We start from the raw sequence: 21,598 nt of genomic DNA, 5'->3' as shown, positions 1-21,598 counted from the left end.
GCGCGTTGCGTCACGAGACATAGAAAGCAATTTCCTGCGCGTTGCGTCACGAGTGATATAAAGCAACCTCCTGCGCGTTGCGTCACGAGTCATACGACGCAATCTCTTGCGCGTTGCGTCATGAGGTCAATATACCCCTGTGAGGGAAGCGACTTATTTCCACACAAAGCCATTGAAGGCAATATGCTGAGTCTGATTGATCGTAAGTATTCCACAAAGCTTTTTTTTCCTTGATTAACTAGCAGGAAGTTTGCCTGTGTTTCATGTCAGGCTAGGTAAACCCTCTCAGTGGGTGACAACTTTCAGCAACACATAGGAAAATGGTTCTGCTTGACACTGTCATAAATTTCTATGGAGGAAAATAATCAAAATTCGACTATTTCTATGATTGAAGAGTGGAATAGTAGTTGTTATGCAGACAGCACATTTCTAATCTATGGAGAAATGAACAGAAAATCCACACTTTTAAATATTGGTAAGAGAGGATGCATTGTTAACTTTAATAAACTTCTTAGACCTAAGTTAATTGCTATCAAGGGATTCTATGAAAGAACATACTTTAACCATGTTCTTGTGGATGGGATGATAGTCCATGGATATATAGGTTACATTTTGTTCTTCCATGTACCACACCCTTTGTTTTATGCAGTTTTTGTAGAAAGCAAATCTACATAAGCCTCTTTGATGAGATCAGCTTCTTCAACTCCTAGCTTTGACATTAAGTCCCTTGCAATTTGTTCTCCTTCCATTGCACTTTGGTTTTCCTTCATCACGACCTAAGATGAAGCAGATTTAATGAGATGCAGACCTGTTCGCTGATACGATGAATAAAATGAAATGCAACACTAGAAATCATGGAAAAGGAAGCACAAAGTTGTGTATTTCTTAATTTATAATAATTATGTGTACATTGTATATTCAGAAATGTTGTCAAACCTCCAGTTCCATAAAACAACCCAATCCTTCAACTTCGTCACAGTGTACTCTTGTCTGTCCCACAAGATATAAGAGACGCTTTTTCTTAACCACACCTGACCAAGTAAAGAAATTAATTCTCACCTTAAAAACCCAAGATAATCACTCATATCTTCAATTAATGACTCCATGGAGAGCTTCTTGGCCAATTCTCTAGGGACTTCAACAGCTAATAGAATCATGTAGGGGACTAAGTCAAACAGAATTGCACAGAAACAGTTTCCCCAAAAATCATAGTAATAGAGGTTGCTGAAGCCTAATGGATAACTTTATTTTAAGTTTCTAGTAGATTTTAGAACCGGAATATGCATGACTATTTATCCTTCATCCCATTATATCAGAATCCATGTTCTCTCTACTATTCAATATACATTTCCTCAGGTGCTGACAAAGAAAATTTGTTTAATAATCAGGAACTGCTTTTGTTCATGATCATTCCCCCTATTATTATGACCTTAATGTTTAATCAAGGGGTTAAAGTGTAAGGAGAAATTAGATTCTAGTCACCCTTGGGGGAAAAAGATTAGTAAAACTTCCCACCATTTTGAAGTGACTGATTGGTAGAAACTTTCCTTCTTATTAATACTCTTTTACCTTTCTCTCCAACTGCACGGGACAGAACATCAGCTAATTCATCAGGTTTATCAGTTGTTGCAGTATAAAATTCTGACACCTTTGGGCCAGATCTGTCATCTCTTTGATAAAAGATGAATTGAGATGGCTGATTCTGAAGGAATCGTAACTGAAAGAAAACATTTCTGCTGTATCATTCATCCTGACATGCACAAACATAAATCACAGTAGGCCAGTTTGGTTTGGACTCAACCACCCAATATTTTTTAAAAAATGTTTTATTATCTTTAGTTACTACAATTATTTAAGTATATTACTTTCTTCTTTTTAAGTTTGCCGAGGTCGGTAAGACTTTACACCAGTTGCACCACACGACATTGAGCTAAATGACATCGGACAGAAAATCCCCACTTGAAATTTTAACTTTAACCCCTTAAGAGTGATCAGTCCTAAAATTATTAAACACTAAATTCCCAAGACCAGCCGATAAAGATATGTGTTGAGACCAGTTGTGTGTGTTAGCCATGAGAATTTTTCACAAGTACCTTGAGCCTTCCTTGTGGTACATTGAAAAATACGTCTTTCTGCTCGATAATCTCTCCTAGGCAAGTAAATGTAAAAAGACGTAGTGCAAATTTCAGCTGGACTATGTTATCATAAAGGTGTTTTTTTAAAATTTGCATCTAAAGGTCGCCTGCAGCAGGTAAAACTCGTTTACATTCCAACAGGGACTTCAAGCGACAAATTAACTTGCCCGCCCGCTTGTCTTAAAGCAAACGTCTTACCTTCTGAATCACTGATTTCCTTTGCTTTTCTTTTGAAGGTTTCAAAATCTTTTACTTTTGCTTTGATTTCAACGTTGGAGGGCATTTCTCTTGATGTAACAGTTAAGTTAGAAATGTATTCGAAAGATCGGAAATCGAAGTGAAGAAAAACGCGCGAAAATGTAACAAGTTGACGAGAGATATGTTGTGTAGTTTTCCTAAAACGTCCTTTAAGCCATAAGAACATTTTATTCCTTAGTAAGTTTAAAGAGAGAGTTTTTGAATATGAAGTGTTTACTCTCGGTATAATTCATGTATTAAAAAGCTATGAAAGAAGATTCCTGTAGAAGGAGATTTTTCTATCGACATTTCTTTTTATTGTTTTTATATGAAAAAAGTTTGTACCGCTGTTTTTACTCACCACGGGCTAGACTAGTCTCCAGTCTTGCTCTTAGAAAAACTGAAGCGCCATACTTCGAACTAATCAAAATGGCTGCGACTCGACGTGAAAACTCGTGAATGACTGAGCACAACTTTAACAACAATTATGGATCGACCCTCAGTTGATCAAGTAAGGGCTATCATTGGTGCCCTGTACAATGATTCGGATCCAAATGGAAAAGAGAAAGCTTCAGAGTGGCTTCACGAACTTCAGCGCTCGGTAAGCGTAAATTTAGGTAAATGTAGCTTCTCGAATGCATCTTGGTTTACGAGTCAGTTTCGAGAAGTTGGCTATTAATTCAGTTTAGGGCTAACGTCTGCATGGTTGTAGACTCATGAGAAATTGTTTGAATCCTTTCCAGTGTAGATATTTATGTCCTTGGATCAGTCGATATTCCCGAATTAATGATCGCTAATGGTACTTGTAATGTGCCCATTTTACTTCTGAATTTTAGAGTACTGCTAGAAAATATGTTAATTTTATTTTCTGAGTATCGCTAATGGCCCTTGCAATGTGTAGCTACTTAATTCAATTTTTATGTGGCATGATTCGAGTCATACTAAACCTACACAAGCTTCTTGGATAAGCTGGATCAGAAAATTCAGATTGGTTTTACATTGGTGTAGATTGATGCAGAGGAAGTCTTTGCAGTTCATGTACTTAATCCAAGAACAATTTTGAAGGGTTTCCCTAATCATTTGTACTTGATCCACTATTTAGTCTGTGTTAACAGATGTTTTTTTTAGCCATGGGAATACCATAAGCTTGCTATTGAATCCTTGCCTCTCTCTACTGGACCTCCTGTGTTGCCTGTCGTATCAACAAATCTGTTCCAGGTCTGATTTTTGGGTGTAACAATTGTTTATTTTAAATCAAAAATTGGCAGGTATACTTCTTATAATGGGCTGTCTTAAAAATGCATTACACCCACACTGAAAATGGTAAGAAGAAAGATTAATTAAGAAACAGGTGGCTCAGTTCTTAAAACAAATTGTTTTTTTGAAAAATTGTTTTGTCTTTTTAGGTTTATGCTTGGGAAATAGCTGACCAACTTTTAAGGTTAAACATAAATGTAGAAACAAGTTACTTTGCGGCTCAGACCATGCGTACAAAGGTTAGTTGTATTCCTTTATCAGTAGTTATAAGCGTGTTGCTTTCTATTTTTATGATTGAACTCTAGTCTGGTCCCTTTTTCTCTTTGATTAATGCTGTCTTTAAATGGGCATCTTTGAGGAAATTTGCAAGTGGTGTTATAAAGAGGATATTCTTATGGTAGAATATTTTGGTATGGTTGAAATACAGGCACTGATTGTAATTGTTTATAATACCACTTAGTTTTGTGGCTGATATATTGTGTATCCTGATGTAAGAGTAAGAAATAATCAGGGGATTACCCTCCCATAGTACCCATAGGCAGATTACAAATTATGTAGATTAAGAAGAACACAAAAGTTCAGTCAAGGATTGCAGCTCCCTTTTTTATGATTACAAAATAATTTTTTGTTGATAAATGTGGGAAAGTAAAGGTTTTTTTACTTACTAGCAGGGGTAACTATGGCCATTAATGAAGCTTTTAGTGATGTTAAGCTAAATGACAGTGTGACCCATCATGCAAGTATGTTTCTGATGATGAGATTCAGATAGCAAATCCTTTTTTTAAAATGTGTTAAAAAAATCCTGATTTTGAAAGAGTACAAGCCCTGCATGGCACATACTTTACAAATTTCATGCATGCAATTCTTACTGCTAAGGTGTTAATATCAATTGCCTTTTCCCATTCAGGTTCAATATTATTTTTATGAACTGCAACCAGCACAATACCAGGTAAGATAATAAAATGTTTCAGTGTTTGACACTAATGCTTGTCCCATTGCCTGGGATAAGTGGAACATCTCTATGGGCAAGTAAACAACTCTAAAACTTGCCCAATCAGGCAATTGGAATTTTTGTTTAAGTAATTCATTTGCATAATGAACTGTAGTAGGTAGTAATAGGATATCATGACCATAAACACAACTTAGAAATAGACATCCTTACATCTGTTTTCTTTCTTATTTATTTTTCTGTTAAACCTATTTAGGCATGAACCTTAAAACATGTCTATAGCCATAAAAAATACAATGTTCACAGCCACCATGTTCTCCGTGCAAAAGGAATGCTTGTTTAAATTATGGAGCCCAGTTTCCAAACAGCCAATAATGCAGTTGATATTTTTACAAAGTGTTTACTGAATTTCTACTTTGAAAGTGACAAGTGTGCACCAAATTATCAGATAACAGTTTATTATAGCATTTACTTGGACAAAACTTAATGTCAACTTCATTACATAAAATTGAGAATTTATTATTTATGTATTTTTAAACAAGCCTCCTTTGATTTCTCCCAAGCAATGGGTCTTAACCCTTTAACCCCTAATAGTGACCAGTATCTAATTTCTCCTAACAGTAATACTGTTAGGCAATTTACTAAGATCATGAGAATAAAGGAAATGAATTCTCCTTGTTAGTAGCAAAGGAAATGTAGCTCTAGGAGTATAGAGAATATGCATACTGATGTTAGGGTGTAAAGGGTTAAGTAAAAGGGGAAACCAAACAAACCAAACTGGTTGCCCAAAGGATAAATTAACCAGAAATTTGTGTTGAACACTGTGTTATGACCAGAATGAATTTGAATCATGATCATGATCATGATCATCAAGAGCTGTATGTAGCTGTATGAGGTTTGTTTACAAATATGATGGTTAATTGTCTACTAATTGTATGTTATTAAACTAGTTATGTCTATTCTGACTTTTTGTTGCAGTCGCTTAAAGATTCTCTTTTGGATCATCTATGTACTCTTCATTCTGTCTCTAATGCTATTGTAACTCAGGTATGTAAAGTTGGATTTCAGGATTTGTAACCTAATTCATCAGATGATGGAGATTGAGATAGCAAGTGCTCGAGGTTGAGTTTTGGTTGCCATGGTGAATAAATACATTTTTGGACTAAATTTACATGGAAAGTCACCAAGTTTGAACTGAATAAGTGCGTGCTGTGACAAAGAGTATAGTGCGTTTGCTTTTTTATAAGCTAGAATAACATAGATTGAGTTAAGAGGTGCTCTAAGTTGAGACAGTTTTGGTTGCCATGGTGGGTAGAAAGATCTTTTGGACTAAATTTGCATGGAAAAATCTCTTAAGTTCAGACTGTGAAAAAGAGTATTTTTCATTGTTTTTTTGGTCGCTAAAATTTTATGTCAGTTACTAGCCAATTGATGATTTTGGGCAGTCAAAAGGAGACTTTGAAAAATACTTGAGCTTGTAGCCCTTATAATTCAAACAAATACACCATTGTAATGTGTGGTTGAAGTAAAGAACACAAAAGTGCGAGTCAAAGATTAGTCCTTTTAAGAAACATCACTGATGTGCTCTTCCTGAACAGTTATGCCTAACCCTTGCTGATCTTGCTGTACAAATGCCACAGTGGAAGGAGGTTGTCAATGATCTCTGTCAGAGGTACTTGTAATATTTGAATATGTTTTCATGATTTTTTGTTACAATGCTTTCTAGTTGTTAGTACTTTATTTTGTCACTTCTAGATTTGGATCATCAGTGGAGAGACTACCTGTTCTTCTAGAAATCTTAACAGTTCTTCCTGAAGAGGTTAGTGTGCTCCATGTAGTTCAGAGTTCTTTATCAAGTGATGTATTTAGAATCAATATGACAACCAGAGACAATTTAGTATGGAGTTTGGAGATTTACAGAAGTAAGTTTTTTAAAAGTTTAACTGTCAATAAGGAGACTTACCTTTAGGAGACAATTGTTTTGACTGGTCTCTGTGAGTAACTACCTACACCCTGAAGTGTGTGCTGCATCCAAAACAAGAGGCTGCAAGTTTAATTTTTAAATCATTGTTTTGACCATTGCATAGATGAAAACTAAGTCATGTATTATAACCTTTCTTTTGATAACCAAGTGGATTTTATGCTAGCATTTATTAATTACCATTTGTTGTGATAGGTGGGTAGTCATCATCTCAGAGTAGGTGCTAACAGAAGGGAAGAAGTAACCCAGGAACTTCGTGCCTCAGCAGCCACAGTCCTCGATCTCCTTGTGAGCATAAACTTTTAAATTAAGATTAACAAAGAAACTAGGTCAATTCACAAGCTAGAAATTTTACTTTGCTCGGTGTCCTTTTAAATCTTGTTTGGCAATCTGACTGGTAACCCATAGTGTGATTAACTCTTCTCATCTCTTGGTGATCTTTTAGAACAATGAAGGAACAACACACAAAGGCATTCTTGACTCAAATTGAATCTTTATTTGTATGTTAAACAGAACAGCAGCTGTTTGCAAACTGTGTTGTGTTTTGTGTGTGCAGGCCAGGTCATTGAGGTTGTTTCAAATGATGGCATCCTTTAGTACATTGGTATTACATCAGTCTCAGTACAGTCAAATCTTGATTATCTGGATTTTTCTATTTTCCAAACTTGCTTCTCTGGTCCCATCTAGAGAATTGAAGTTTGACAGTATCTCACTTTCTAAAATAGTTTTTCACTACATATTTATATAAAAGTAATCTTATTTTGAATTTTTCTTTACAGACAGCTTGTGTTAGCCAATTTCCAACCGATACAAATGTAAAAATTAGGGTAAGGAAAGATTTATTGAAATGTATTTTCATCAATTTTTTTATTTCTTCTGTTTGGTTAAATGTGTTCCTTTAAGGCTGCCTTCTGTTAGGAACCACAGAAAATCATTTGATTCTTGAGGATAACTCCAATTCAGTTCTTATAGTCCAGTAGACAGCTGACTTGATATTTATGGTGGTTATTTTTTCAGATGTTCCGTTGTGCTGGTAGCTGGGTGACCCTTAGTGCATTTCCACCAATAGAATTTGTAAGCAGTGATTTGTTGCAGTCAACTTTCAAAGTCTTGGTAAGTATTCCTTTAAAGCACCTATTTTTTGATGCTGTAAGTTATAACATTGGTTCAATCTCATTAACTGGCCATGGTCCCCTCAATAAATTGACAAGACGGATGGTTTCTAAAGTAGTTTTACTAGCAATTATTGTCTTACATTTATACATTTATTCCAACCAGTTTCTCCATAAGCCCTCAGAAAGTCAAAATTATAGAAAATTAAGATACAATGGTTGTAATAATTATAATAATACTGCAGTTATACATTGATAGTGATGGTTTCTATTATTTTCATCAATATCAAATCTGTATTGGTTTTAATATTATTACTACCATTAATAAAGATTTTTTTAAAATTCACTTGTGATCCATGGAGCTTACTTCCATCATTTTAAACTGCCCAACACATGTAATTCACTCATAAAGCTGATCTCAAATTGACAGTGCAGTTTCTTTTTCTTTGTATACCTTTTTAGCATGAGGGTGATTGCAATGACGTGTTACATGAAGTAGCTGCAGACTTCATTTGTAATGCACTCTACACATCTGAGGTGTGTAATCACATTTCTTTTGGTTATTGTAGTTTGTTGAGGTGATTTTAACATAATTTACTCTCAATTGAACTTATTTAGTATTGCATGGAATTATCTCCATAATTGATTGACTTTACTGAACATAAGATTTTGTGCCATTAAGATCTCAATAAATTCTTCCCTTGTACAATCAAAAAGTTCACATAGTAAAGGTTGCTGTTAAACTGCCTTACCCCTTGCCATGAATGTTAAACTTTGATTTGTGAATCCCAAATGATTACTTACTACTTGTATTTGAAACATTAATTCCCAAAATATCTGATAATAATATATAGATTCTAAACTAACATTTCACAGTCAGTAAATTTAAGACCACTTTCTCAATAATTGATTCTTGTTTAGACAAATTTTCAATGATTTTGTTAAATATGCAGAAAGATGCATGTACTTTTTGCAGTGTGATGAACTGATAAGGAATATTTCGTGTACTAATTACACTGCACCAAGTGAATTCAAGTGACATTTTGCCCAAACCCTAGATTTCTTTATTAAGTAACTCAATACCCTTATTAAATAGTGACTGGAAGGGCCCCTCCCACCCCTTAGGGGTTAGTAGAAATGCATACTGTACTTTGAAGAAATTGTCAGACTGACAAATTTATCAACTTTGATCATCAAACTGGACTTAGCCTTCTTTGTTTTTATTGTGATTTCTTTTCTTCTCTGTTTAGAACCTTGACAAACAGGAAAAGCTTGCTGAAGGACTTTTTAACTATGTGATGATGCTGCCACCAGCTTATGAGAAAGCTGTGCAAAGTGAAGACTTTGATCGGTAAGTAACTGTCATCATGGTCACAACATTTAGTAGTAATTATATTTTCCATCTTTTGACACGATTATTTCTCAGGCAGAACTGAGGAAATCATCTTGTTCCAGTCTCAGCTTGAACAATTCAGTTCAGGTTGCATTAATTAAATATTTCCCCATTGCATTTGGATATTTATTCCTGAATTGTATGTTAGAATCATAGTTCACTATCAATGATTTTCTTCTTTAGAATACTCTCTTTCTAGCCAGCTGGGAGACATGTTGTGAAGCGGTTGTTAGACAAATTTCATGTCCTTTGTGTATTACTTTTGCAGCGCTCTCAATATCTGCAGAGTTTTTACTGAAATGGGAGAATCTTTCTTACCTGTGATTGTCGAGTCACCTGGCAGGGTAAGAGGATCTTTATTTACAATAGATACTGCTTATAATACTTGTAAGTATTCTTTGAGACCTTAGACCGAAACGACGCAACAGTTAGAACCAAGTCTTTTACTAATCAGCCCTCAAGAGAGTGATAGTGAAACAGGTTACTTCAGAAAACAGGAAACTCCATCATTCCACATTCAAGATTTAAGAATTTGGAAAAAAGCATTTGAATGGAATTTATGTATGACAGCGTTGCTTGTCACATACATTGCATGCACTGTTTATGTCTCGTGAAACTGATGCAAAAACTTAATCTGTCGCATTTTAATAAGTCCTTGACTTAAAATTTGTTATTTTCTCTCTTTTGCAGGGTCTTGGTGACTTAGGAACACTCACCATTATATTAACATGTGTAAAGCATTATCAATATGAGGTAATTTGTTATCTCGCCGCAGTCTTCATTCGTGTTCTTTAGGGGGCATTTAATTTAATCGATTATCGTAAAACCGAATAAAAGCGATTTCCCAATCTTCAGGTAATTTGCGTGCTTTTTTCTTGAGTCCTTATTAACAGCTAGTTATCTTGCCTTTTATCTTGGCTGTTGTAATTAGTTTGGTTTTGGTTTAATGACACACGATGGAAAAGCGCTCTAAGCAGTCAATTGAAAATTTCTTCATGTGCAGTAAATCAACCCAACTAAATTCAAACGTAGAGCACCAGCTTATTTAAACAAAATTTTCTGGATGAAAATCTTCCGATACTTTTTTACAGGTGGCAGAGGTAACATTTAACTTCTGGTATCGTCTATCAGAAGCTTTGTATAAGACGGAAGACGAAGCAAAGGCAGCCCTCTTTAGACCATATTTTGAAAGTTTACTTGAAGCGTTGTGCGTCCACTGCCGGTTAGAAACTGATGCTGTAAGTACAGAAATAATAATGATTTATAGTACTACTAATAATAAGTGAATTTATCGTAATCCAAAGTGGTTGATGAGAATGTTTTTTGGACAGCTGTGGAAAAGGTCGCGTAGCTTCGTACATGTTTGGTCAGATACTTCCGGATTGGTCTGGCCGAATGCGTCGTTAAGTCCCTGGAAGTTGAAAAACCACACCCACCCCCACCCCCACCCCACCCCACCCCGTTCCTCCCCTCCGCTCCTCCCATATATAATGCCCTATCGATTGACGAACGATCTGAGAAAAATCAGGTCAACTGAACAGAGTACAAAAGATTGCAAAGAATATTGCGTGTCGATAATTAACTTGTCAAAAGAAAATACGTTTTGTAGGTTCTAGTAGGAGGCATTAAAGACAGAAAGGTTTTAATTATTAACTTTTAAACACTTTTTTTTCGTTGCTACTTTGTAAGAAATCGAACCAGTCAGCAATGTTTTGTTGTTATCTCCCATTCTACAGCAAGGAATCCCAGATGACTGTGACGAGTTTGGAGAGTTTCGACTCAGGGTCGCGGATCTCATCAAGGATTGTGTATTTATTGTAGGATCAGGAAACTGTTTTAGTCAGGTGAGACGGTACAGGGATAGTTAAAATGGTTGTATAGGAGTTGTTCAGGCACGGGTCCTATGTTTTGTCTCACTCAACAACATATAAACAGTGTAAAAGGAAAAAAAGGCTTTAAGGTCAGAAAGCTGTAGAAGTAAATATACTTTAATTGACTTTGAGTCATTTACAAGCAAAAGGAATTGATAGATGTGAATTCTTGTATCTCTAGATGTACAACAGTATTGTACAGCAAGGAGACGCAGTTCCTTGGGAATCAACGGAAGCCATCCTGTTTGTGATGTCAACAGTGGCAAGAAATGTACCACCGTAAGATAACCGAACTCATTTTTTTTTTATGAAGTGTCTGTGGGATGAGGTCAGCTCATCACTACCATGTTATCTGTAACTGATCTAGCAGTTTTATCGCTGAATGCCGTGCACTTCTTGCTGACTGGTGAAACAATGTTTTGTTTTATAAGACAAATTATATTTCACTTACAAAAGTGATAGTTTCCGAGACCATCGTCAAATGGAGCTATTATTTGAATTGTATATTCAAACAGGACAACCTCTGTTGACAAGTTTAAGGTTTTCCGCTTGAATTGTCTTCTTCAGGAATTTTGAGGTGGTTGGTCACGTTCTACCCGTAGTGTTAAACTTACCATCAAGCTTACATGTGGCTGTGAGACACACAAGCATTAAACTTGTTGGTGAGCTGGCAGAATGGATAAAAACACATCCGGATTATCTTGGTAAGTAGAATGCGGACTCTAATGAATTAAACCCACGGTGTAGTCTGCTTAAGTGCCACTACGTTCTTAGCAGTTTTTCTGTAAGAAACACAAGGCGCAGCCCCTTTCCTTAGGCAGCTTTCCAGTTATTTAGGAATCCTGAAGATGTTTTCCTTTAAGGATTTAAATATTTCCTAAAACCATCTGCCGCCTATGAAAATCTAATTAATGCACTTTTGGATTGGCTAGATTTTCCTCCCCATTATGCCTGTGTCATTCACTGAGTAACGCCTGCGCGCAGATGCATCACATACCGTTTTTCCTATCCTGGCAATACGCAGGATATTTGTCACCGTGGACCTAGTTTGACCGCCTAGCCTGCCACGAGTCTCCTGTGACTCAGTGCTAAAGCGTCCGAAGCACTAATGGGAAGGTCATAGGTTCAACTCCTATTCGGAGCACTCGGAGTTCTTTTTCTCTGAGTGTGCTTGTGTCATTCATTGGATTACATCATCTTGCACTTCATTCCATTTTTGTTCAGAAGATATTGAACTTTATGTTTGTTGGTTAAGAGAGTTACAGCGTGACACTAAATCACCTTGTATTACTTTCTGTGATGGTGTTATATTCTTGCTTCTTAATTATAAGTTTTCCTTTTTTTCTTGTCCAGATCCCATACTTCAGTTCTTGTTGTCAACTGTTCAAGATCCCAAACTATCGTCAGTGTCAGCCTTAGCTATTGAAAGCCTTTGTATGGCTTGTCATTCACAAATGACAAAATATTTCGACGTTTTAGCTCAGGTAACGACAAGTTATGATGCGTTATTTTTTAAACTAGTTATAGACAGAACACTTCAATTTCAACTGTAGTTAAAGACTATTTGAAAAGTTTTCTAATTTACACTGCGTTAAGGTTTGTTTTATCATGGTACGTTTTAAATTTCTATGAGTTGTAAGTTTTAAGTTCCTATGCTTGCATATCACCATAGCCTTACAAACCAATTAAAAATATTCCTACTGAAATGAAAGTTAGTCTTGGTCTGATCTCCGTTTGTCCGATCTGGCTGGTTGAGCAGTTCGCTTTAAGAATGGCTCGGGTCTTCCACTTCTTAGAACTCTTAGAGAAGGTTTTCCTTAACCCAAGCTATCGTTCGAATGGGCCAGTCAATCCTTGAGTTCCTGCGTGGACTACTTAGTGTACAGAAGTTTTACTTTTGTAATGTTGGAATGACTGTTTAAACCCATTTCCAGAGAGAACGCGATTCGCGCGCGTTTACAGGCGAGTAAGGGGATTTCCACCTATTTTAAAAGGATTAACTTTTGTCTTTATCATCGCAGGTGGTAGTAGCAGCCGATTCGCTTTCCATCTCAAGTGATTCTTATATTGGACTCTTGAAAGGTTAGCTTCTTGATTTCGTAATGCAGGATTCGCAAAGACCAGAAAACTTTTAAAGTAATGGATTTTTTACCTTATTTTCCACGGAAGGTGGGAAAGTGATATGTTAAAGTGTGTGTCATGGAAAGGGCTTGAAATGATGGAGAATTAGTTTGTGAAAGGAGGAAAATTGGTACAGTAGAACGAACTTGATCAGCTCTTAAAAGTAAAATCTGCGCATCAGATGTGACACCACCTCCTTTTCAAGAATATATCTCAGCTTCTATTAATCTGTATTTGTTGTAGGAGTGTGTAAAGTTTTAGAAGGGATAGAGTCAAAACAACTTTCCGAAGGTTTAAATTCTATCTGCGGAATACATGTGACGTCACTTAAACAGGTAAGTGTTTTCAAAATCTGTCGCGTCTTCAAGGTAACGTGAAACCCAAAAACATAGATCTGCATGCTGAAACAGTGGTCCCTGTTTTAGGAAATGTATTATGCACGCGGACTGAACGCTTATCGTTGTTGAAATTATTTCCTTATTACACGTCGTGATAATTTTCAATAGTTGTTATTGGTTTCTTTTTAGAAAGTCTTTTGTTTGGATGTCAAATTAGTCTGAGATTGCATCTAATTAATACTGCTTTACTTCGTTTTTCCCCCTCCTCTTAACCGATCAGTTGTGAAAGTGAAATCGATTGCGACTCGGTGGCTGGTGTTTCCTGGTGCTCAAAGCCGTTTCCAATCCCCTTTAAGTGGTTCTGATTTACTTCTCTGGATGTTTTCCACTATTATAATGACCTTTCGTTATGATTTACTTTTCCTACAAGATTCTATCTGCTCCTGCGAACTCGTATCCAGATCCCACTCTGTGGCTGGACAGACTGGCTGCTACGTTTAGGTAAGCGATGAAAAAACACGAACGAACAAGCTAGCAAAAAAAAGTTTAAAAAAACAACAACAAAATATCGTACCGAAAAACGAACGAATGAACACAAACAAAATAAAACTAAACAAAAATAACGAACTTTCCCCGCTGATTAAGTATATGGTCGTGAAAAAAAATACCATGTTGAGCCACGTCTGTTTTCGTATTGCATTAACGTTCTATCAATGGCTTTAGAAATTTAGAATCGAAAAGCTGGCTTTCAGACCAGTCTGAATTTCACGTGGAATTAAAAATCTCTACCTTTTCACTCTCCTGCAGATATGTTAATCCAAAAATAGAAAATGGTACGGTACACCCAGCTCTTACAGTCGTAGAGGAGGTAAGGCCTGTCACTTGTGTACATGAACTGAGCGAGGTGAATTGTAGCTTAACGTTTTCAACTTGGTTCGAGGTCGAGCGTTCGCCAGATAGACAGCAAGAGTTATTTTTTGGAATGAGTGGGTTCAAGGGTTGGTTTGGAACACCTAGATACTAGTGTCTTGTACTGGACACTTGTGTCTCAAGTTTTGTTCTGCTCGTCATAGAGACCAAACGGTTGCAGTTTGGAGTTAGCTGTTTGCCATGCAAGAGACTATTAGCTTTGTAAGAAACGAAAACACTATATGAGAAAATGATGGATCATAAAGGAACAGGGAACGCCACATTAACCTACATACAGACATGCACGAACATTAAATTAATAATAACTACAATAATAATGGTAATGATTGTAAACCGGAGATGAAATGGAAATTTGAGAAATGACATTTTCTCTGGCGTTGTAGGTGTGGCCAATACTTTCCAACATCTGTGATAAGTACAGAGGGGACCTGAAGATTATCGAGAGATGTTGTAGGTAAGAGAGCGACTACTTTATCGATCTTCGCTGACCCACTTTTCTTCTTGTCTTTTCTGTGATCGTCATTGTTTGTCGTCTTTCTTGTTTTCTTGCTATTGTCTTAATATGATCCTCCTAATCGACAGTAGTATTCAATTATTGTGTTCAGTAACACACTTATCGTTCTCTTGGATCGTCGTCAAGTTGTTCTCACGATTGTCTTTGTTTTGTTACGTTTGTCTCGTCTTTTTACCAAGTTTTCTACTCTTCATTGTGCATGTTTTCGCCGTCATTAGGATTTGATCCTCGTCCTTGACCGTGTGGTGTCGTTGTAGTTGTCTTCTGTGCATTAACGGATATATTTGCTTTTAATTTTGGGTCTCTTTTTGTTTGTTTGGTTGGAGAAATAAGGAAACAGTTTTGTCGTTAGGGGACGATCCTTGTTTTTTAGTTAATATTCTAAGTTATCCTCTTGTTGGGATTAAACACCATTTGCCCTAGGGAGCATTTGTAAGGTATGTTTATGGTGGTGTCTTTGTCTCATATTTTTTTCTTTTGGTTTCAGATGTATTAGATTCGCAATTCGCTGTCTTGGCAAATCAGCAATCAATTTACTCTCTCCATTGGTCTCCCAGGTGAAACAAATTTTTTGCTTTTAATGTCCTTTTCTCTCTTTTTAACTCCTTCAGTGAAACCTGCAATTTTACTGTTATGTTAAGTCTCCTGAAGAGTTCTTTGAATACAGACTTTGAATTAGAAAACGGCTCAATTTGGTGTTTGTGCCTGCGTTGTAGAGGTTTCCACTGATTGCCAGCTAGTTTTATTTTTTTAAAAACAAAAAAGAAAGTGGGAAGCAAAATCAAGACGCAACATTAAAGGTTGTCATCGGAAGGCAAGGGTTTCAATAAAGGCGGGTTCCTGGCGGTCCTGCGGCGCCTCCAAGACCTGTTACCACCGTCTGTTTAGCCTGCGAACAGTTTCATGATTGGTTTCGCTTTACGGCCCATTTTCGGGCACAGCCGCCAATCACATCATTTGCAGCCGCCTATGAAAAAAAATTATTGTAACTCCTGGGAACGAACGCCTCGTGTTGCATAGATTCCGTAACAGTTGTTAGTCGGTGTCGCTTACTCGCGCCTTCCTTTTGTTACCCGAACAGATGGTGAGCGTGTACGGTACCAATCCCCACTCTTGCTTTCTGTACCTGGGAAGCATTTTAGTTGATGAATATGGTGACGAGGCTGGATGTGTTCCTGGACTAATAGGCATGACTATGGTATGATTACAATTGAGAAGAAAAACGAAAAAGCTAATAGTTGTCATTTACTTATGATTATGCATTTGAAATTAATTACAAAAATAATTAACCCTTCATAGTTTTACATCAGTGTGAATATTCTCCATACGGTTATTTATACATTTACCAAAGTGCTGACAGGGAGAATTTGTTTAACAATCAAGATCCTCTTTAGGTGGTGTTCGTTTCTTTTATTTTGGTGACCTCAATGTTTGATTCAGAGGTGATATTTTTGGGTGAAATTAGATGCTAGTCACTCTCAGGGCGTCACGAGCGCGGGACCAAAGGAAAAAAATATCACCAAGCGGAATCGAACCCTGAGCCTTTGGGTCCCACGGTCCGATGCTGTGCCACTGAGCTACAGAGAACTCTATTGTAACTTAGACAACAACAAGTTTCGGTGACAGGTTACGTCGCCCCGTTGCACGATTGCCTAAGTTTCGCTGCCTTCAAGTGAAGTCCTATCGTCCCAAAACATGGTTGTGTCGTCCCAACTTGAAGTTGTGTCGCGACCCAACTTTTGACCTAAGGTTAATTAAGGTTTGAAACTTATTGCTTGGAGGTTCGACAGCAGGAGTATTAAAACCTACAACCCAAGGTTCTAGAAGCTATGTGACAATTACTATTGATAAATCTCGCAAATATTTCTTGAGGGCTATCGTGACCTGGCAATAGTGTTTCTTAAGAACGATGATGTTTTGGGATTGTTGAGTAGCTGGGAGAGTCCTAAGAAAACGTTAGTTTGGTTTTGTTTTATTCAGGCTTTCTGTGGTCCAGCATTTCAACTTTTAAGCCAAGACAAAGGAATGATTGAACATCCCGACACTATCGATGACTTGTTTAGATTGTGCGGCAGGTAAGCGATGAGTATGGTGATTTTTTTCTTCTCCCTTTGCAGCTGTTCATTTTGTTAAACTCCCTGCATAATTAATTCATGATCAACCACACATATGATAAAATAAGACAAACCTCAACTAGAAACGCTCAAAACGTCAGCTCTGGAACCTCTTTACGGTGGCCAATTCACATTAAAAATTCGACTCAGTTAATAGAATTAATTATCTTGTAAAACCCCCAACAGCGCTGCGCCACAGATTCTTTTGTAAACTTAACCCTTTTATGCAAGGAGTTACGTGTCGGCAAGCAGGAAGAATTGAATCTCAGATCTTGGAACCCAACAGATGATATGCACGTGATTGTTTAACTCATGTCTACCCTGTCTAAGAAACCTAAACGTTTTAAATTAGTGTAGTCATGAAATTTCGGCAGATTTAGCCGCAACCTTCATTTCGTATTCATTGTCGTAATGCAGATGTCTTCAGAAGTGTCCTGTGGCTTTTCTAAAGTGCGATGTTGCAGTCCCTGCTATCCAGTGTGCCATAGTGGCAAGTACATTAGAACATAGAGACGCAAATTTGTCAGTTATGAAATTCCTTAAAAGTCTGGTCAGCTGTGCCACAGAAAAGGTTCGTGTTTGCCAAGGGTATTATTTTTATCGGAGATATATTTTGTTTGTGTTGGATAGTGTCATTTCTTGTTATGACACCATTTTATGACCTTTCATTTTCCATTTCTTCCCTGGTCATTTTTTTGCTACTTAGTTAGAATACACACCAAACCATTTGCAGCAGTATTACACTTTTCCTGCGGTTTCATTAACCCTTTACACCCTAACATCAGTATTAATAGCGGAGCTCGCAGAGCGTAGCCCCATAATTATACAAAATAGTAGTAACCCATCAAGCCGAAAAAATTTGGATGTACGACCGTACGACCGTACAAGGTGCTACTTTTAACATGCGTGGTCAACTGTACCGCGGGCACGCCAACGCCACGGCTTTGTTCAGTAGTACAGTGGTCAGTGCACTGGGCTCTGAGTCGGACGACCCGGGTTCTAGTCCTGGCCGGGGCAAGGCGTTGTGCCCTTGAGACGTGCGGAAAAAAAATTGCGAGCTCCGCTTTTAGGCTTGGCTAAATGTATATATTATTCTCTTTACCCGTCTCCATACACTTCGTTTGGTACTGATAACCTTTATTTTCCTGACTTTACCGTTTGAATATGGGGTGATATTGTAAGGAGAGATTTGATGCAAGTTACTCTTAGGGGTCAAAAGGTTTAAATAAGGCTGTCAGTTTAGAGAGGTAGGCAGGTATTTTTGAAGGTTTGGAGGGCCTCCCGTACGTCCGAACTACCCCAGGAAATTTCGAACTAGACTGTTGCAGTAGCATTTTCTCCTGTTTTGAGATCTTTCCTTAGACTGTGTTGCTTTTCTGTTCCTACTGAGGAGTAGGTCAATTTGAAAACAGTTGAAGATAATTACGAGTGTGTCGTTTGTGTAAAGGCAAGAAATCGGTAATCGATTAGATCTATCCTCTACAATTCCCTATATTGCTGTACATTGTTTGTTAGCAAATAGCTTGAACACTGAAGGTAAGTCATCGTCACGTGAGACACTATCACATCAGTCACTGTCGCCAATCAAAGCTTTTTGAGGTTATTTCTTAATCATAAGATCAAACTACACGATGTAAATTGCTGGACGTTGTTGCAAGCCCTCTTACCTTGGCAAGAGGCCATTATAGACTACAATCTTTTTTCTGGATACGCGCAAAATTACCCACACAGGAATTGTATCATAATCAATATTTTCTTTCTGGTCTTAGTCTCGGAATGATATTCAAGAGAGGCTTACTTTAGTTCAGAAGATCCTTACAGTTCACGGGCAAAATATAATGACCGGTAAATACTGTTTCATGTTGCTTTGTTTGTTTTTGCTTTAACCGTTATGAGAATTCATTATTTACATCTGATGTGTTCTCTGCTAGGTCTTATTCAAGCATGCGCAGGAGCCATACCATCTTACATGGTGGTGGATGTATCTGAAGTGTTATGGGAATTTATTACTTTTTGTCCAGAGGTGATATTTATATGAAAAGTAATCTTTTGAATGATTAAAATAGTAGATAAAGAGAGAAATTTTCAATTAAGTGTAGAAAGTAATCTAGGATTGCTTTGGTTTTGCTTTGCTTTGCATTGCTATGTGATTGCATTAGAAAACTCGCGCATCTTTCCGAGCCAATCAGATTTAAACTGAAACTGAATATTGATTTGGTCAATCATGATTTCTTGCGCCTGAGCAGGTGTCCTTGTTTTTGCGGTAGGTTCTCATCGACTTATAATATTCCCCTTTTGCTTTGATTGGTTATTGTGATTCTGGTTTTGGTTTCACGATAGGTAATCTAATTGCGCTTCAACAGATAATTAAGTAGAATTTAGCTGGGCCACATCCTCGGTTACGCGATGGGGCGGAGGAGGGTGGGGGACAATGAAAGGTCCGGGTTCAAGTCCTAACTGTGACATCGTGTAGCGTTCTTCGGAGAGTTACCTGGAACTCATATTTAGTTTTGCATCGTGCATTCTACATAGGGCATAAAAGCGCGTGATCAGGCGAATAAGCGCGCGCGCATTCCTAGAACACGGCCAGGGTCCAGGTTAAGAGGTATGATGGTCCTTAGCTCTTGAACTGGAGAAATTGAAGAAATTTATCAAAAGGAAAAAAAGATATATCTAAAAGCGTGCATGAAGCCTGTTACTCGAGGATGCAAATTATTACCTTGAAAGCAACTAGTCGAGTCGATGTCGTTTAAGATTGTGTGATTTTTTAATTTTATATCAAATCGTTTCATACTCTCGAGACTCTCAACCTCTCAAGTTTTTTTTTCTAGAGTTACTTTAAAAACTCTTGCTTCCAGCTAACGCAAAATGTAGTGATGAAATAACGCGCGTGATTGGTGCTAGCACAGGCATAAATGGGGTAAGGTTAGCCTATCATATCTCTTAAAAAAGTACGGTGACTTATCCCTTTTTGTTGTACTTCTCTAAACAGACATCGGTAGAGAACAATTAAGTTTTAATAAAAATTGTTCTATAACCTTTTCTTTTTTTTCTGAGGAATCACCTTAACATGCTCACCAGCGAATTTTCTGCGAGACCAGATGAAATACTAAAATACTGAGGGTCGGGGAAACCTGCAATGGGGTGCATACTACACAGGGGCAATAGAAATGCTCTTAGTAGCTTTACTCTTTGATTATCGGGACAAGCTCAGGGAGTCATCCTCTGTTTCCTGATCTAAATGGAATTTGAGAGTGCTTGTGTTTTTTGAATGTCAAGCTTCGTTGTTTATTTATTTTATTCAATTGTTTACATTATGTTGTCTTTTGCTATTCGTGTTCCACGCAGGAGACATCGAAGTGGGTTGAGGTTGCGCTTCAGTCTATTCAAACCCAGATTGTTCCCGGTAGTTTCATAGCAACTCCTCAACAACTTTACGAGTTTCACAACGCCTTGATAGGGTAAGACTTAGAGTTTGTTTGCTGATAAGTTGACACGGCCCGCTAATTTGACCAGTCATAGCGCTCTTGCTTACTGAGATATACTTCGGGCAGACTTCTTGTTGTTCTCGCGACATTTACTCGTACTAGCGAACTAATTATAGATCTAATTTTAGCACCGAAGCGTTCACTGGTTGCCATGTACGAATGTCCAAAATTTTGGCTATGTTATTCAAGACAACCTGTTGCTCCTCGCACAGTCTTTCACGTGTACTGTTATCTTTTAGATCTTCAAATCAGGATGCCGTTTGGAAAGCTTCCAAGCGCTTTTCGCGCCTGTTCAGATGAAACCAATCCAAATCGAAGGAAAGGAAGTCGAGTGCAGTTTCAAAAATGCGGCAGATGACGTCAACAGAAATCGAACCCAGTCAGCAACAATGTGTCATTGCCGAGAGCTCTACACGGAGCCTGAGTTGTAATTACGTTCAATAGCAAGAACAGCAGAGAAACTTGTCTTTCGACAAAATTGAGGAAACATCAATCTGAGGTGGACATTTTACTGAAGAGACGTCATGCATTTTATGTAAATCCTCGGGAAGATCTGAAAGCAAGGACTCTTCGCGATAAAGATTCATCATTTATTTACATTTAAACCGATAACGCACATATGTGGCTTATCAGGAGGAACCACTTATGCCGGATGGTTTTAAGTGACACGAAAGAACAGTTGAATCGTATTTTTAGAGATGCCTAGAGGGCATGTTTTACTTTCTAAATTTAACGTCTTTTTTTTCTGCTGGCTTTGGGAATGTTTTACTGGACCTTCTTAAATTGAACTAAATTTAGCTAAATTTCCTTCCTTCAGTAAACTGGAATTTACCTGTTTATTTATTCATTCTTTATACACTGTCCTCGATTGCCGTTCCTTTGCGACAATGTTTAATTATTTTTTTAATTTCAACTGACCTGTTTTAGTAAACTGCATGGCTTTCACCTAATACATAGATATTCGGTGAAATATGAGCGATATTAATTAAAAATTAGTGATAATCTGAAAAGTACGGAGGGCTTGTAGGCTTGGTATTCACCAAATGATTCTTCTAAGGGCCCTTTTAACTAGAATGGCACAGTTTCTGATATCATACCTCACTGCTCTTTGCTTTGTAAATGTTTCGAGTAAACGGGTCAGGATGATACTTGAAAATA

At 37.4% G+C, this 21,598-nt stretch overlaps 2 protein-coding genes across 2 annotated transcripts; one reads left to right on the top strand and one right to left on the bottom strand.

Moving 5' to 3' along the window:
* Positions 1 to 478: 478 nt before the first annotated feature.
* Positions 479 to 2,490, bottom strand: LOC131769039 (adenylate cyclase CyaB). Its single transcript, XM_059084777.2, has 5 exons — positions 2,334 to 2,490; positions 2,094 to 2,149; positions 1,570 to 1,717; positions 937 to 1,031; positions 479 to 776 (listed from the first exon to the last, which is right to left on the bottom strand). Exons 1-5 carry the CDS (start codon positions 2,416 to 2,418, stop codon positions 642 to 644), a joined length of 519 nt encoding a protein of 172 aa, XP_058940760.2. The 5' UTR covers positions 2,419 to 2,490; the 3' UTR covers positions 479 to 641.
* A 274-nt stretch (positions 2,491 to 2,764) lies between these two features.
* LOC131769007 (transportin-3) lies at positions 2,765 to 21,596 on the top strand. Its single transcript, XM_059084743.2, has 31 exons — positions 2,765 to 2,973; positions 3,779 to 3,868; positions 4,537 to 4,578; positions 5,557 to 5,625; positions 6,177 to 6,250; positions 6,334 to 6,397; positions 6,755 to 6,847; positions 7,339 to 7,386; positions 7,577 to 7,672; positions 8,134 to 8,208; positions 8,922 to 9,022; positions 9,333 to 9,408; positions 9,755 to 9,817; positions 10,156 to 10,302; positions 10,801 to 10,908; positions 11,117 to 11,214; positions 11,503 to 11,639; positions 12,289 to 12,419; positions 12,957 to 13,017; positions 13,300 to 13,391; positions 13,825 to 13,895; positions 14,202 to 14,262; positions 14,708 to 14,778; positions 15,326 to 15,395; positions 15,920 to 16,036; positions 16,819 to 16,913; positions 17,370 to 17,523; positions 18,722 to 18,797; positions 18,884 to 18,975; positions 20,301 to 20,413; positions 20,680 to 21,596. Exons 1-31 carry the CDS (start codon positions 2,860 to 2,862, stop codon positions 20,738 to 20,740), a joined length of 2,760 nt encoding a protein of 919 aa, XP_058940726.2. The 5' UTR covers positions 2,765 to 2,859; the 3' UTR covers positions 20,741 to 21,596.
* The last annotated feature ends 2 nt before the right edge of the window (positions 21,597 to 21,598 follow it).

Source organism: Pocillopora verrucosa, chromosome 1, assembly GCF_036669915.1.
Source record: "Pocillopora verrucosa isolate sample1 chromosome 1, ASM3666991v2, whole genome shotgun sequence".
Lineage (NCBI taxonomy): Eukaryota > Metazoa > Cnidaria > Anthozoa > Scleractinia > Pocilloporidae > Pocillopora > Pocillopora verrucosa.
The sequence above is the reverse complement of the archived record's forward strand: the minus strand, read 5'-3'. Positions and strand labels throughout refer to the sequence as shown.

Bases quoted from the DNA above. Each gene is read 5' to 3' on its own strand.
- LOC131769007 (XM_059084743.2), top strand. From the start codon at position 2,860: ATGGATCGACCCTCAGTTGATCAAGTAAGGGCTATCATTGGTGCCCTG. The intron at 3,869-4,536 runs GTTAGTTGTATT...TTTCCCATTCAG, and splicing joins CTCAGACCATGCGTACAAAG to GTTCAATATTATTTTTATGA. The intron at 7,673-8,133 runs GTAAGTATTCCT...ATACCTTTTTAG, and splicing joins AGTCAACTTTCAAAGTCTTG to CATGAGGGTGATTGCAATGA.
- LOC131769039 (XM_059084777.2), bottom strand. From the start codon at position 2,418: ATGCCCTCCAACGTTGAAATCAAAGCAAAAGTAAAAGATTTTGAAACC. The intron at 1,718-2,093 runs GTACTTGTGAAA...GTTTTCTTTCAG, and splicing joins TACCACAAGGAAGGCTCAAG to TTACGATTCCTTCAGAATCA. The intron at 777-936 runs GTTTGACAACAT...GCTTCATCTTAG, and splicing joins GTTGTTTTATGGAACTGGAG to GTCGTGATGAAGGAAAACCA.